Source organism: Chenopodium quinoa, unplaced genomic scaffold (assembly GCF_001683475.1).
Source record: "Chenopodium quinoa cultivar QQ74 unplaced genomic scaffold, ASM168347v1, whole genome shotgun sequence".
NCBI classification, from domain to species: domain Eukaryota; kingdom Viridiplantae; phylum Streptophyta; class Magnoliopsida; order Caryophyllales; family Amaranthaceae; genus Chenopodium; species Chenopodium quinoa.
Genome location: NW_018743292.1, coordinates 6090426 through 6107424, shown reverse-complemented (window position 1 = coordinate 6107424; position 16999 = coordinate 6090426). Strand labels below are relative to the sequence as shown.

Sequence of the window (16999 nt, the reverse complement as noted above, 5' to 3'; positions counted from 1 at the left end):
TCAAAAATTTGATCCGAACCGACCCCAGACCGGACTGGACCAAATTAATCGGTCTGGTCTTTGGGTCGAGAAATTTATTATTCCGGTCTTCGGTCTAGTCCGATCCAAAACCCTATAAAAAACCGTTCTTGGACTGGACCGATTTTTTGCTTAAAATTATACATAAAACCTTTAATAATAATTAAGATTATCCTTAACAAACAAACTTAGTTGTATGAGTTTTTTTATACTAAACATACAAAAAAAAAGGTTAAAATATTGTTTTTCCTTTATATTTTTTCAAGTTTTCTATAATTTATTTAAAATTTAGGAAATTTTTTATAAAAATTCTAAAATCGGTCCAAACTAGTCCGGTCCGAGTTTTGGACCGATTTTTCAATCCGGTCCGAGTTTGATCCTAGCTTAATAGGTCCGATTTTCGGTTCTTGAAATTCAATTTTTCGATCCGATCCGGTTTTGGATCGATGAACAGCCCTAGCCGTAGTAAGCAATTAGGTTACCGACTTGTATAAGGTTTTGTTTATGTTTATGTTTTGTTTTTATTTAATTTTATTTATGACAAGATAATTCATATAAAGTAATTGACTGATTGAGAATGATAAAGAGTAGGAATATAGTTGCTGACACATATAATGAGGATGAGGTTGATTTCTTTGCATCAATAGGGATTAATAGGTTATTGACAAGTAGTTTTTAGAGGGATAGTTATAAACGTAAAATAGGGCTATTAATAATATCTTGAAAACAAGCCGTTATAATCAGTATGAAAAAGTTCACATGCTTGTTTGGTTAAACATACAAAGTTAATACTCTCTTGGTTTCACAATATAGTTTCTGTTTTTCTATTTTGGAAATTCAAAATATTGTTCTTGTTTCTATTTTTGGATAGTATGTAAAGACCATTATATCCTCATCTTTTTAACTTTATTCATTGTACTTTCTAATTTACCCTTATATTTTGCACATGCCTTGTACTTTTTTTCCACTTTCTCTCTCTAACTTTTGTTTATGATTATACTTTTCACTTTTATTAATGTACTTCATCCACTTTCTCCTCCTATTTCTTAAATATCGTGAAAAAACACAAACACAAACAGTAGTTTGAGACGGAGGGAGTACTTCTATGTTACTCCATATGTAGAGATAGTAGGGTAGCTAAGCTAGTATCGACTGTCAAGGCATGTACGTGCGATGACACACATTTAAGTAATTACACCAAACTTAACACTCCATAGGTCTTTTTGATATATATTTAATTCTACTTTAGGAAAAAATTTAGATAGATATTAAGGTATTAACAGCTTCATATAACTAATTATAGCTTTAAAACAAGTAATACTACTAACAAACAATAACAAGAACCAAATATCAAAAAAAAAAAAAAAATAGATAGATATTAAGGCATTAACAACTTCATATTACTAACTATAACTTTAAAGCAAGTACTCCCTCTGTCCCTTAATTATATGCCTATTTCTCCTTATTATGTGAGTAATAAATGAAAGAAATAGACATATAATAAAGGGAAGGAGGGAGTATTAATATTAACAACAATAACAATAATCAAATTCAATTATAAATATCTCTATCTTTAATGTATAAGTCAACTCTTAAGGAATATGATATCCAATTATCCATATACTATATCAATCTAAACATATCTTTAATTTTTATACGAGTATAAATTTAAAATATAATGCTTCTATATTACGCGTAATATTTTATCGTATGATTATAGTATACGTTTATGAAATTTAAAGCACATGCTTTTAAATATAAAATAATTACTTTCTTCATTTTTATTTACTTACAACATTTTGACTTTTACACTATTTACGTGTATCACTTTAACCAACTTTAACAATTTATGTTCATAAAAACATGTATCACTTTCACGAGTACTACTACTTTTATATATAGTCTACATCAAAACACAACCTTTTCTGGGTTGGTGAAGGTCAATTTTCATTTACTCCGTATGTGATTTTAACTCCCAAACTAATGCAGATATTTTTTTCCCAATATTTTATTGTAAAAATTTCCAAGTAATTATTTTCGGAGCTCTCTTCTTCTGTAATTCGCCTCCAATTACTGTAAGCCAATCTCTACTCAATTTCTTTTCTCTATGTAATTCTGATTTTATTGATTAATCCAATTGTTATTAGACATCAATTTTCATACGTCTAATTGTATTTTTAATAAATACTCCGTATTATTTACGGATTTTTGTTTAATAATAATAATAATAATAATAATTGTCTTGGTATTATTAAAGATTGGAGATTGGAAATTTGATTCTTCCGTAGACAAAAAATTAAACTTAATTGAATGGAGATGCCTTTCCCACTGTTGGTTTTAGTGGGTGCTTTTGTTGTGGTATGGTTGTCCTTTTTGGTCTCTTTTTATTAGGTGGGTGTTACGACTTAGGAGGTTCTAATACTAATAGAAGTACAATGTTATGCTTGGATTTAATTGTTACATTACTTGTTTTAATTTCGTGATGATTCATTACGGACATAAGGGTATATATGATGGGAGAGGGGTTTTGTCGTTTTGGTATAAAACCTAATTAGATGATGACATTTTAAAGCCACTAGTCAATACGTGATAAAGACGGGTTTTAAATAAGAGGGTACTAACCCAAAAGACTTTACCAACTTAGTTGTCGAATTTTAATGGGTTGATTTTACATTAATTCTCTAATTTTGGCACCTTATGGTAGCAAGACTACCAACTAGTAAGATTTGTAATGGACCTTATGGTTGTTGCTACTTGTGAGTTGATGAATTATGATTAACTACTTTTCTTGTTGTCACACATGCTTTATGATTGATTTATACGTAGTACGTAGTATATCATAGTCAAACTTTGGCACATAAAGTTTATAACTTTGTTCTCAAAGACTTTTTTGGCATTATTTTTAGCAAAAGTTGACTAACAGAGGAGGGAGAGAGATCAACAATGGCATCTACAGGTTTGGTGAAGCTTAATGGAGCATCATCACAATGGATGGGACAACAGTCCTTCAATTCCCATGTCGGATCATCGACACTCTTTACAACTCGCCGAGTTTCCATGCCAATCCGTGCCAGTTCAAGCTCTTATACTGATGAGCTTGTAAAGACTGCTGTATGTTTTTCATCTCAGTTGTTTTTTGTATGTTTTTTTGCTTTCCATGAATTTTGTGTCAATTTTTATCTTTACTGATCACTTCTTGTTGTACTAGCATTACTTAAGTTTGAAGATGTGTATGGTTGCTGCAATTTTTTATTTTTTATTTTTAATTTGGTGCTGAAATGGGTCCATAGATCTTACTGTACATGATATCTTGGGTTTTCATTAAATCTGTCCCCAGTCAGATTCTGGGTTTATTGCTATGACATAACTAAGTGCTCGCTGCCTCGCTTTGTTAGGAATCAGTTGTCATATTGTTTCGATTTCCAATTTACCAAGGAAGGACATGTTAAACAATCTGATCATAGCATTTCTGTTTCTAGAATACGTGACAGATAAAGTTTCAGGAAATCCTAAATTGTATATGTGACTAATAATTCGGAATAAAGGGTCTATGGAACAATGAAACATATAGACTGAAATTATAGTGTATGGAACTATGGATAGTCCATGGGTGACTCTTTGCTATTTTCTGAACAATCTGTGATTTTTGGCCTAATTGCAAGTGTACAGATTTATGTCCTGCGTCTGCTAGACTGCTACTTAAGTATCCAACAGCAGAAAGTCGAATTGAATTGGAATGGCATAATTTCATCCCCAATCCTTTTCTTTGCAATCTTTTACCTTTTGTGGTGATACATTGACAGTTTAATATACCTGATGAATCTGATTGTTTACATATTTCGGTTGATGCACATTGTTGGATGATTGCTCCCATGATCTTACATCTTGAGGACACCTTTTGTTTGGGGTTATCCGGTGGAATGCTTGTGATCTTAAAATACGTTTACTCTTTCTATTTAAATATATCTTGTGGTAATTGTTTTCACCTGAATCAACAATTTGACGTATATGCAAGTCTCATGCTGCTTTTCTTGGCCTAATGAGTAATGACACTAGTAGATAGCTCTGGTTTTTATTCAAACTGCTATTGATTTCTGAGTTGACTGTGCAGAAAACTATTGCCTCTCCTGGACGTGGCATCCTTGCCATCGATGAATCAAATGCAACTTGTGGGAAGAGATTGGCATCAATTGGCTTAGATAACACAGAAGAGAATCGTCAGATTTATAGGCAGCTTCTACTGACAACCCCTGGCCTTGGTGAATATATTTCTGGTGCTATTATGTTCGAGGAAACACTTTACCAGTCTACAACAGATGGGAAGAAATTTGTCGACTGTTTACGTGATGAGAATATTGTTCCTGGCATCAAAGTCGACAAGGTATGTCATAGTTACACGTCTTCCACATTTTGACAGTTGCTAGGTGTTGGTGAATAATGCTCAATGACAGATGACCTTCTAAAATCATTTTGTCACTCTTTCATTTCCAGGGTTTGTCTCCTCTACCAGGTTCGTATAATGAATCTTGGTGCCAAGGTTTAGATGGGTTGGCGTCAAGATCTGCTGAGTACTATAAACAGGGTGCTCGTTTTGCAAAATGGTAAGCCAATTTTAGATGCATTAGACCTGTGAGATTTTCTTTCCTTTGTTTTCCTCCGTTAGTTAGATTACTAAGCCATGAAATTCCTATCACAAATGTAGGCGTACAGTTGTTAGTATTCCATGTGGACCTTCTGCTTTGGCTGTCAAGGAAGCGGCTTGGGGACTTGCTCGTTATGCTGCTATCTCTCAGGTACAAATTTAAGCTTTATATAAAGTAGGTGATGTTGGTGGTTGTCTCTGTTCAAGCCTTCGAGGCCTTGATGTTCATAGGATCAAGACTACAATATGCGCGCCCAAATTTTGCATATTGTTCGATGAATTATAGGATCAGTTGGATTCATTCTGCGACATATGAGTTCAATAAGCGCTGACATCTCAAGTCATATAAGCATATGATGCCTTTGATTCTGTTAGTTCTTAGGCACAAGCTTGTTCAATGTGTTGAAATGTAATGAACATTTTTTAGACTTTTAGTACACCGGAAAGTGGGTATGAAAAGTTTGCTAGTTGGATCCTTGCCACATAGCTTTTAACTTGAATGTCCAATGTGCTGCCTCTTGAGTGAATGCTGAATCAATGAACCAATTTGATTTATGGATCAGTGGTGATCCAAATTTTCTTTGTCCTGACTTCGGAAAATAAGATTATTTTGACAGTCTCCCTATTGACATTTTGAAAAATTCAAACACAGATCATTACAATAGTATATAGTGTGACAGCCTTTTTTCAGACATTTTGAAGTAGTACGTGTGGCCGTGACTATAGGAAATAATTATGGACCAGTGTTCTGTATTCCATGAAGATAAACACTTTCCATTTTGGTCTCCTTTCCATATTCCACACAATCCTTATGGTTGTTCGGTAGTCAGTATCCTAATCTCAACTATCCCACACTTTAGGGAAGGGATGTACAGAGCTATCTAGTTGCGGACTGTCTTCACATTTGCCGTAGGTAAATTATGAGTTTTATAAACGCTAGCTCTGAGTGAACCATAAGCCAGGTGAGCTAAGTGTCTGTAACTGTCTTTGATGATTATAAATGCTTCCCAAGTAACTTTGAAGCTAGATTTCATCTATATGTACTCTGTAAACATACAATGACACGCTAGAAAATCAGTGTTTAGTTCTTAACCTTCCATACTGCTTATAATGTGTACATGTCTTCCTGATGTTCGTGTATGTTATAATTCTCTCAGGACAGTGGTCTTGTCCCCATAGTGGAACCAGAGATCCTTCTTGATGGTGACCATCCAATTGAGAGGACACTTGATGTGGCAGAACGAGTGTGGTCTGAAGTCTTTTACTACTTGGCTCAAAACAATGTTATGTTTGAAGGAATACTTCTCAAGCCTAGCATGGTAACGCCTGGAGCTGAATACAAAGAGAAGGCTTCTCCTGAGACAATTGCTAAATTTACCCTTCAAATGCTTAGGAGAAGAGTGCCTCCTGCTGTTCCTGGAATCATGGTATGTTTGTGCGCACTCTTATCATGTTTTAAAACATAACATAGGCTACTCAAACGATTAATTTTGAATGTTCAATGCTGATAATTAAAATTCGGGTACAAGAAAACAGTAATAATCTTTCTATGTTCTAAGAGTAACAAAATCATGTTCTTTCTGTTCTTAGTTTTTGTCTGGAGGACAGTCAGAAGTGGAAGCCACCTTAAACCTCAATGCGATGAATCAGAGCCCAAACCCATGGCATGTCTCTTTCTCTTATGCTCGTGCTTTACAAAACAGCGTGCTTAAGACTTGGAAAGGACGTCCTTGGAATGTAGAAGCAGCTCAGAAAGCTCTTTTGGCTCGTGCCAAGGCAAACTCCCTTGCCCAACTTGGGAGATACTCTGATGAGGGTGAGAGTGATGAAGCACAGAAGGGAATGTTCGTCAAGGGCTACACCTACTAAATCGAAGTTTAAAGCTAAATATATACATCTTTGATACAATCACAAAAATTAATTAATAGATTGTTCTCTCATTTGTTAGGCTAGCTACAATGTTTGAATCTCGGCCTTCTGGTATTGGCGTAATTGGCATATGATTGTTGGTTTTAAAAAAAATGTGATAAATTTAACTGAATAATGTCTTTTTGATGAGATTTTTATCTCACTTATATTAAGCTGTTTGGAAATATGAGGAAATGTTTGGAAATCCAATTGTTCAATTAGCAAAACAAGGTGAAAATTCTGTTGTTTGTGGCATGCTCTTGTGCTTCATTCATTGAAATATACACTGAGGAGGTTTCTACAGAGATCCAAAATTAGGCTTAATCCTTGATAATCGAAGATGGATATAAAACTAAAGCATTCATAATTTCATAGTACAACCGATTGTATTATGAGAACGGTCTCATTTCATGACGTAGTCTTAGATCAGATAGAATATGGCTCGATTAGTTCTAGCTCAAGCTTACTTTTTTCGGACTCATGGCCTGACTATATGCATCAGGCGGAAATGGGCCCAAGCTACATGTGCAATGTCTAAGCCTGTGAAAACATAGCACTCTGATGCGATGTCATGCGAACATGTGGGATACAGATACAGAACTGGCCTGGGTTAAGTGCCTAAAAGGCAAAAAGTTGAAGGAAATATCTAATGACTTTAAATAAAGATGATTAAACGTAGATCCATTACCAAATCCGACTTTGTTACTTTGCGTCGGATTAAATTAGCCTAGCAATACAGAGAGAACTAAGACTGACGTATATATAAATCTAAGGTGTTCATTCCACCCGAGTGTAAAATTACATCTTCTCACTTTTTTAATCTCCATGCGCATTGAACATATTAAAAGCATGAACAATTAAACATATGAAAAAGAAAATGTAATAGCGTGTTTTAAATTACACACGGTCGACACGGATTTAGGATGGAAAATGCGTATTCACGTAAAGCAAAGATGTAGCTATCCAAGCTTGCATCATGCTAGTGTTTGGCCTTAACACAGGTGTTTAGAAAAAGGCTAGTAGGTGAATTGGCTCTTTTCGTTATGAAAAATTCGTTTTAGTCAAAATCAACTGCCAACTTTGGAGGCAAATGTATTCCTACTATCCCTATCTATCTAATAGGCACAACACTCAATTAGCCCATCTGAGAAATATGTGGATTTAACATTGAAGAATTCGAAACTTCTGTTTTGAATTGGACCACTTTTTATTTCCCCCCTTAAATTCCTCAATTACCACATTTTTCCAAATAACTAACAAAAATAATATCAAAAACTTAATGCTATGTACTCCCTCGTCGAAATTTAGTTGTCGCTTTGTTCCAATAGTCCCTTTGTAACCTGTAATGAATATAACTTTTTTGTTTTTTCAATCATGGACTATTTTTACTATTTTACGAAATGTGACAATTTTTTTTTTACAGGCATTGTAAAACAGCATTCAGATTAGTCGTTTAGATAAACATGGGATGTTTGTTACAGATATAAGGCAAAGTTTATCCAAAAAGTTTGCAGAGGAGTGAATGAGCTAGTAGTTAGTGATCTCATGCACATAAATGTGAATTCTTACAAACTTTTATTCTACCACTTATAAATTGAGGCTTATCCAAAAATGGATTTGATCATGATCCAAGAACTGATCCACCAAATGCAGGTAACTGGATCAGATCTATTGACCTCTATTATGGTTTATTTTAATCTAAATGTAACAATGCAACCGCATTAACATTATTATTTATTTTATTTTTTGAAAATAACCGCATTAACATTATTATTTCTGTACATTTACTACATTAAATACAAGCAGCGTCTAAATTGAATTGCTAATAATATAAGGTCGTCATGCATATATGTGATATATGTGATCCATATAATATATATCTTGTAGTCCGACTTTGAATTTAATTTTTATGCATGGTATGTTTGTTACGTTACAAATTCTTGATAATGGTAACCACATAGGATTCAAGCCTTATCGATTAGAAAGGTTATTTGGATAGCTTATTCTTTTAGACAGGAAGATAGTAATGTTACACGGTTCAATTTAATGTACTCCCAATCTTTCGTTGGACGTGTTTAAAAATATATATATGTTGCTGCATTTAGTATACAATTGGAGGAATCGTGTTGTCAATATATGTATGGCGCAGAAAATAAAACTACACATAATGAGATTAAACCATTTCATATCATACTATACTTAATTATTGAGTATCGACCTAATGAGCCTAAGATTCTAGTCAAGTTATTCACTTTCTTTTTTCACAAAGTATCTTTTTCTTTCATAAAACATAAATTCTTTCGATTTTGAACTAGTTACCCACCTTTAGCAAGTGAATTATCTTCATAAGAATATGGCCGACTCAAAAGTTTTGAAATTTAAAGGTTATAATTTGCCTATAAATTTATATAATGGGACCACCAAAGATCAATTACATATTATATTCTGTATACAATATCCGAAATACAAAAAAATATACGAAGTAGAATTAATAAACCCATATATACAGAGTACACGAGTAATATTAAGCACACATCATAACTAGTGCGACCCTTACCTAGCATTATGCTTATTAACATATATAGTGTCCATTTCTCATTCATGATGGTGATTGGTGAACGTATATAAAGTATGTGCAAGCTAAACAAAAATAGCTGTTAAAACTTATCCTAGTTTTTGCTCTCATGATAGCTGTTGCTAATCAAGGCGGTTAAAGCTAATTCCACAAATCAAGCTAAACGAGAAGCCCCCCCTTACGTTTGCACCAAAACTTATTACAAGTTTAATATAAAGTAACTTCACATGTATTATTTTTAAACTCATAAGCAACATCATTCATCGTGAAATATAACTAACAAAATACTTTTAAGGTATGACTATCGATCTTAATGAGATTTATAAAAATTGAATTTTTGAGCATTTATTGAGATTTATGCTATGTTGTGGATTTATACATTTAAAATTCGGTCTGAATAGAAAAATTAGACCAAACTTTTCTCTGTCTAGTCTTAAAGATATAACCCCGCTCTTTTTCATTGACATACCTACTAATGAGATCTTGACCTAGCTAATTGCAAACACTAAATGTCTATGTTTGATGTACGTACGACATGCCACATCCCACACGTTTGAATTGAATTTCCTTTCCCTATTTGTATGTAATGCCTTTGTGATTCATAACATTCAGACCAAAAAAAAAAACTTCATACTACCTTACTTAGAATTTATCGAAACTATTAAATATTTCAAGCCAATTAAGAAATTAAATAAGTTTCATGATACTAGCTAGGTACGTACACCTCATTAAGCCATTCTTCCTTTTTAAGGCAAGGAGAGACACCTCAAAAATAACTTAAAAGTGTATTAGTTCCTAATAGGTTGCAAATATAATCAAACATATACTTGTCACTAAAATTTCAAACTTATCATGAAATTCTTGAAAATTAATGTATACTAAAAACTTGATTAGGTATCATGCAAAGTATTATTACTTTATCCTAAGCAAAATTCCTTGAACATAGATTATAGTGCACATCACAGAAAAGAATTGAATTAATTAGCGTAAGATAATTAAGTGACCTATCTAGTCTTCATGCTTCTAGACATCATTAATTCGAAATTGGCTTAATATATATAGTTTGACTCAAAATAACGTACCACCACGTAGCATTCTCCACTAAAACTAAAAACATACGTAATTGTTGGACCAAAAAGATATGTGATGAAGCTTTAAAATGTGATATATATGGAGTATATTGTAGATTCTCTTGAAAGCACCTTTCATACAAGTATTTCTTTAGCAACCAACTCCTTTTTAAATTTTCTAGAATTTTGATTGGGGAAGGTTTATTAAATTGTTGCTTTTACTAGTAAAAACTAAACTAATGGGATTAAGAATAATTTTTACTTATTGAAACTAATTTTTTTCCATTAAAATTGATCAATATTGATATTACTTTTTTCAATTAAAAGTGTGTTATGTAAAATTACTTATTGAAATAATTTACTCAAAAAATATATCAAAGTATTAACATAATTATTTTAGATTTTAACACCAGACAAAAACCCGAAAATGGTTTTTAACACCCCCATAAAAAATAAAAAAAAATTATTTTAACACTAGACAAATTTACAAAAATGGTTTTTACCACCAATTAACGGTCTCCGTCCAAAAATTCCGTTAAGTGGGGTCCACAATGACACGTGTCACCATTTTACTTGTTTTAAAAAAAAATTAAAAAAAAATAAATAAATAAATTCCTAAATCTACCCAGCCACCCCAGCCCCATCACTGCCCCTCCCAACCACCTTCACCCAACGCAGCCGCTAGCCAAACACCAGCGCATCCCCTCCCCTTCCCCCTCCGCAGCCCTAATCCGCCCCAAAAACACCCAACCACTAATGGTTGAAACCCTAATCCGCAACCCTCCTTCCCCAAAACGGCCACAAATTCGGCCATTAATGGCTGAAATCGACCGGTTTTGGGGCTGAGTGGCCTTAATCAGCCGATTTCGACCATCAATGGCCGAATTCGTGGCCGTTCTCGGAGAACGATGGCTGTAGGTAGATGGTTTTGGGGTGGTTTAGGGCTGCGGGAAAAGGGTGGGGATGGGTTTAGGTCGGTCGGTGAGGGAGGGGGAGGTGGTCACCGGTGGCTGCGTCGGTGGCTGTGGGTCAAGGTGGAGAAGAAGGTGGCGGTGGTGGGGCGGTGATGGGGCTACGGTGGCTGGGTAATTTTAGGTTTTATTGTTATTTTTTTTTTCTTTTTTTGGCTAATAATAAAGCGACATGTGGCTTCATGGCCCCACTTAACGGTTCCTAAACGGAATCAGTTAAGTGGTGGCAAAATCCATTTTTTTTAAATTTCTCTGGTGTTAAAATAATTTTTTTATGGGGGTGTTAAAAACCATTTTTGGGTTTTTATCTGGTGTTAAAATCTAAAATATCCTAATTTTAATAATAATAATAAAAAAAAAAAAAACAAGTGTAACAATGTTTTGCCATGAGAATATATTGCAAATCTAATTATAAGGAAAAAAATTGTCACAATCCAATAGATTTTTTTCTGTTACTACATATCGTGGAAGAGAGAATATGCCATCCAATTATCGATCTTAAAAGTATCATGCAAACATTAAAGGCAAATATTTATATGTGGCAAATTTTTATTTATTTATTTTTGTTTTCCTACTTCTCACTCCTTACTATATTCCCCTTTCTCTTGTTTTTCTCTCTCCTACCTTCCAACAATGGCAGCAAACATTTCCACTCTTCTTCTTCATCTTCCCTAATCATCATCATCACCATCATCATTCTCTCACTCCTCACTTTCTTCTTTATCATCTTTTTCTTCTCCTCTGCAACTCCTTCTCTCTCCTCCAAATCCTCCTTCTCAATTCCAAACCTTAACCCTAAATTCGAGTTTGGAGACCAAATCGTCACATTTCTTTGTCATTTTCTGGGTTGGTTTGGTGGGGTTGGGGTTGTTCGTCATCTTCTTCGGCGCCATTGGAGTAGCTTCGAAGGAGATCCATTGAAGAAGATGATGATGAATCGCATTTCTTTGTCATTTTGTTGGGTTTCTGGGTTGGTTTGGTGGGGTTGGAGTTGGGGTTACTTGAAATTAGGGGTTACTTATAATATGGGTTACTTGTTTTTGTATTCTGTTTTTGGTATGTTATAAAAAGGGTTACCACTACTAGAAATAGGCCGAATTCCGACGGATTGTTTCCGTCGGGCATGTAGTTCTGTCGAAAAAGTCAGAAATTCCGACGGATTTTCATTTTATCGGATAATCCGTCAGAAATTTCTGACGGAATAAAAATCCGTTGGAATATAAGGGTTTTCCAACGGAATATTCCATGGGAAATATAATCCGTCGGAATATTCCAACGGAAAATTACATTTCCGACAGAACTAAAATCCGTCGGAAGATTTCGACGGAATATTCCGTCGGAATTTAATAATATAAAAAAAACCAAACCCTAAGAAGAAACTGGTTATCTCTCCTTCTCTTCCTCCTGTTTCTCTTCTCTTTTCTCTCTCCTCTCCTCCGCCTTTCTTCTCTTTCTCTCTCCTCTCCTCTTTCCTCTTCTCTTCCTCTCTAACCTCCTCTCCTCCTTCATTCTCTCTCCTCCGCCCACTATTTCTCTCTCTTCTCCTTCTCCTTCCTTCTCCTTCTTCGTCCACTCTTTCTCTCTCTTCTCCTTCCTTCTCCGTCTTCGTCCTCTTTCCTCTTCTCCTTCCTTCTCCTTCTTCGTCCTCTTCGACCACCGCACCGACACCAACAACCAACGACACCAGCAGCACCGACAACCAACAACCACCGCCACAACACCACCACCACGAAACAACGGCCACCATCGCAACAACACCAAGGTTTTTTTTGCAGATCTGATCTAGTTTTAGTTAAGGTTAAATTGTAGATCTTGTTTTTTTTTTGAACATTTATGATTATAGTTAATTATTTTTGTAATTGTAATTGTAGTTTATAAATTTATTAGATATTTGTAATGATAATAGTGAATTGTCGTTTTTTTTAATTGAAATTCAGATCGAATATGCATATCTACTGGTTTAGATCTTGTTTTTGTGGTAATTTTTGTTTCGGATTTTACGTTTTAATTTTTTTCGATTTGGTAATTTTTTTTTTTTTGCCGTTTTTCTGGGTGGGTGGGTTAGGGGGTTGGTTAGGTGGGGTGGTGGTGGCTTGACAGGGTGGGGTAGGGTGGGGGTCTGGTCAGGGGTGGGTAGGGGAGATTTGGTCAGGGTGGGTGGATGGGTGGGGTGTGGGAGGTTTGGACAGGGTGGGTAGGGTGGCGGAGGTTTGGACAGGGTGGATCTGGGTGGGGTAAGGGTTAGGGGTGGGGCTGGTTTTTTTATTTTTTATTTTTTTATTGACTTTTCCGACAGAATTTCAATTGAAGTCAAAACAGGGCCGACAGAAATAAATCCGTCGAAAACTACCCTTCCAACGGAAATTCCGTCGGAAAAGGTCGAATTTCCTACAAAGGGTTTTGCGACAGACTGATTCCGACGGAAGGCTAGTTTTCGACGGAATTTCCAATGCTTTCGACGGATTTTTTTCTGTCGAAATCAAGTTGTTTTCTTGTAGTATACTTGAAATTAGGGGTTATTTGAAATTATGAGTTACTTGAAATTAGGGGTTACTTGAAATTATGGGTTACTTGAAATTAGAGGTTTACTTATAATATGAGTTACTTGAAATTAGGGGTTACTACTTGAAATTAGAGGTTACTTGAAATTAGGGAAAACTTGAAATTACGTGTGAGTGTCAGATTTTGTTATACGCATCAGACTCCATTATATTTGCTGAGTTGGCAGTAGGCCACACAATGTGGCCTGCTACACCAAAAAGGAGCTGAACGTTAAAACGATTGATAACAAATATTCCGTAGTAATATATGAGGTACAAATACATCTTAATCTTGTAACATGAAAGGAAATATCGTATAAGTGCTTTTTGGTATGTACTACTTGCATCTTTCTCACTTTAAAATTAAACTTGGAAAATTCAACGAACACTTTTGGAATTGTTGAATTAAGTGAAAGATTTGCATGCACCTTTGTTTAAAATTTTTAACGAAGTGGAGTAAGTACTACTTTGGTGTCGAAGGATGTCACGTACCATTGATTAGCACGGAAATTAGGTAGCCGTATTGTACTGGATTTCAAGATATTCTATCCTACTTTTGACTTGTATTTTTATACTTTTTCTATTTGGTATTCCGTACTAGGAGGTAGAAGTTGTGTAGACTCATTTCACTACTACTTGTAGATACACCTTAATTGATTGCAACTTTCTACAATACCACAAGTGGATGTCAAATTTAATTATAAGACCCTAGTTATTTACTTATTTTCCTACATTGATGAGCTTTTATGTTTTAGATTGATTGGGGATTATATAGGTGCTCAAAAGTTAGTTCGTATCGGAAAAAATGAACAGAATTGGATTGGACTGAAAAATCAATGTGATGTAGTCTCTGCATCTTGCATTTTCAGATTATTTTGCCTATAATTTGATCTGATCCAATACAATTTTGGACTTATAAACAACCCTATGTGATTATTTGAAATTTCAATTTCAATTTAGATACATTACGGTTCTTCCTAAATGACTTTTTACTATTACTATTTGAGCATATATGAAGTATAAGTAGAGAAAGAGGTATTATATCTATCTTACATAGGGGTACCTTGATGAAAAATTGGAGTATCAATTACGGGTAATTATTTTTATTTGTTTTATTAAAGATGATATGTTGGATATTTTATTGACTAAAAGAATTGAGGATTGGATTGGCCATCCATGCCCGATAAGATAACGCCGTGCTATTTTAGTCCACTTATCAACGACTTTTTCAGGGAAAAACAAATGGAAGCGTGCACATATTTCCTGGCTATGATTTCAACTATTCAATTAATGTGACAAAAATTAGCTACTCCCATTGTTTTTGCTTAGTCAAAAAACTATTATCAAAATGAAATTATCAATAATCTTACTCTTCTAAGCCAACTAACCCTTATTTTGGGTGTATTATGTATATAGAGAGTTACAAAAGCAGTGGTATATACAGTCGTATAAGTCATAATTGCTTTACAAATGATAATCTAATGCTATGTAGTCATATGGCCAATTGGCTGGTCTTGGAAATTTTTTGCCAGAAGCTAGCTAGTGTTTGGTTGGACAAGGCATCATCAATAGAAGTGGCTTAACTTAACCCGTCTTTACAAAAAAAATTAACAAGTTAGATATATGATCAATATAAGTTTTCACTAAAATTCTTAACAAGACTCCGTAATGTAGCTTCTCTTGTTGATTTCCTATTATGGCCAATTGGATCTTGTTAAAATATTGCGTAAGATTATACGAACTTAATTCTTATGGGATGTTTTTTGAATAAACGAAATGAAAATATTCATTAATTAAAATTTATGAAAATTGAATTTGATGACAATATTGGTAGTGGTGTAGAAATTGTTATAAACGGAACTGCGGGAACAAAAACAGTAAGAACAAAGTTACCGAAAAAATAGACTGAGTCGCGGACTATGTCGCTTTCTTTAGAACATTCACGGCACTGCCCTGAAATGGTGCAAGCAGTTCGTACTAAACCGGATGTTCCCCAGGATAAAACAACCTTTCTCTATTGAAATTATACCGGTGGAACTGCACAAAACCACCGGGCAACTAAACACCCAAAAAGAAAAGAAACTGCTCGAGGGTTTTGTTTTTGTGAGGAAAAATAGAGAGGAGAAGAAGATTGCTGTTCGTATTTTTTTGTGTATCAAAAACAGGAAATCAACACGCCTTTTATAGGAAAAATTGCAACGTAACTGCTGCTGTTTAATTGAAGGATGTCACGTACCATTGATTATCACGCAATTAAAACGGTCATAAGTTGAACGTTCAAAACGGTTACAGAAGATTAATGCGTGGCAAAACGTTTAGCAAAAAATCAGTGAAAACGTTTGCATGATTAACGCTCCATTAATCAGTTTTGAATAAAAACGGTGAAATGCAATCAGTCAAAAACGTTTAGCAAAAATCAAGGAACTAATCACGCAATTAGCCTTGTCCAAAAAATAAGTTTATTTAATAAACCCGACCCGACCCGACCCGGCTCGGCTCGGTTCGGCGCGCGTGTGTGATAGATGGTTTACCATATAGGTCCTCCCTCTCCACAAAATGTGGGTAGCCCAAGGGCCACACCCCTTTAGCCCACTCTCTATATTATAAAGAGAGTAAAACTCTCATTTCCCACCAATGTGGGACTTTGAGTTTTTCACAAAATTCACACACTACACACTTGTTGTTCCAACAGAAATAATGCTTAGTTTGATGACAATAAGTTATGGAGCATCCGTGGATAATGGAGATGATGTTGGATATGCATACTTTAATTTATGCACTCTAACAAATGGTAGTGTAGTGCTGGTTTGAGCCTTTGAGGTGTACATGAGGTTATAATTCACAGTTTGGGCAATTCACAAATTACGAAATTTACTTTGGAAGTCACACAATGACACAAAGCTAGTGAATCGAGCCTTTTATTCATTAAAGTTGAATTTCGCTAATACATATGAGTTTTTTTTTATTTCATATATGCAAATACCTACTTGTCATATACTATTTTTTTATACATAAAAACAAATGCTTGTTGATTAAAAATTGATACATACTACAAATTAAAAATCAGTTTTACAGATTTTATGAGTTTTGAAAGTTGAAGAATACGATGCCTAATTCCATTTCTAAAAAGTGGATACTCCACACAATAGATTTAAGCTTTTGCTATAGAGGTAAGGAGACTTATACCTTAGCCCTACTCCTTAATGATTAATTAACTCATAAATGATACAATCAATTAACATCCTATATATCTACTCTTTCTATCATCATCACAC

At 34.5% G+C, this 16999-nt stretch overlaps 1 protein-coding gene across 2 annotated transcripts; it reads left to right on the top strand.

Annotated features, from left to right (window-relative positions):
* Positions 1 to 2076: 2076 nt before the first annotated feature.
* On the top strand, positions 2077 to 6773 carry LOC110736667 (fructose-bisphosphate aldolase 3, chloroplastic-like). Of its 2 annotated transcripts, XM_021916956.1 has the most exons (7): positions 2077 to 2093; positions 2925 to 3129; positions 4130 to 4399; positions 4510 to 4619; positions 4721 to 4811; positions 5818 to 6087; positions 6251 to 6773. In XM_021916956.1, exons 2-7 carry the CDS (start codon positions 2962 to 2964, stop codon positions 6527 to 6529), a joined length of 1188 nt encoding a protein of 395 aa, XP_021772648.1. In that variant the 5' UTR covers positions 2077 to 2093; positions 2925 to 2961; the 3' UTR covers positions 6530 to 6773. The 2 variants fall into 2 exon arrangements, with proteins under 2 accessions (XP_021772648.1, XP_021772647.1); XM_021916955.1 differs by lacking the exon at positions 2077 to 2093 and having other exon boundaries at positions 2783 to 3129.
* Positions 6774 to 16999: the final 10226 nt, after the last annotated feature.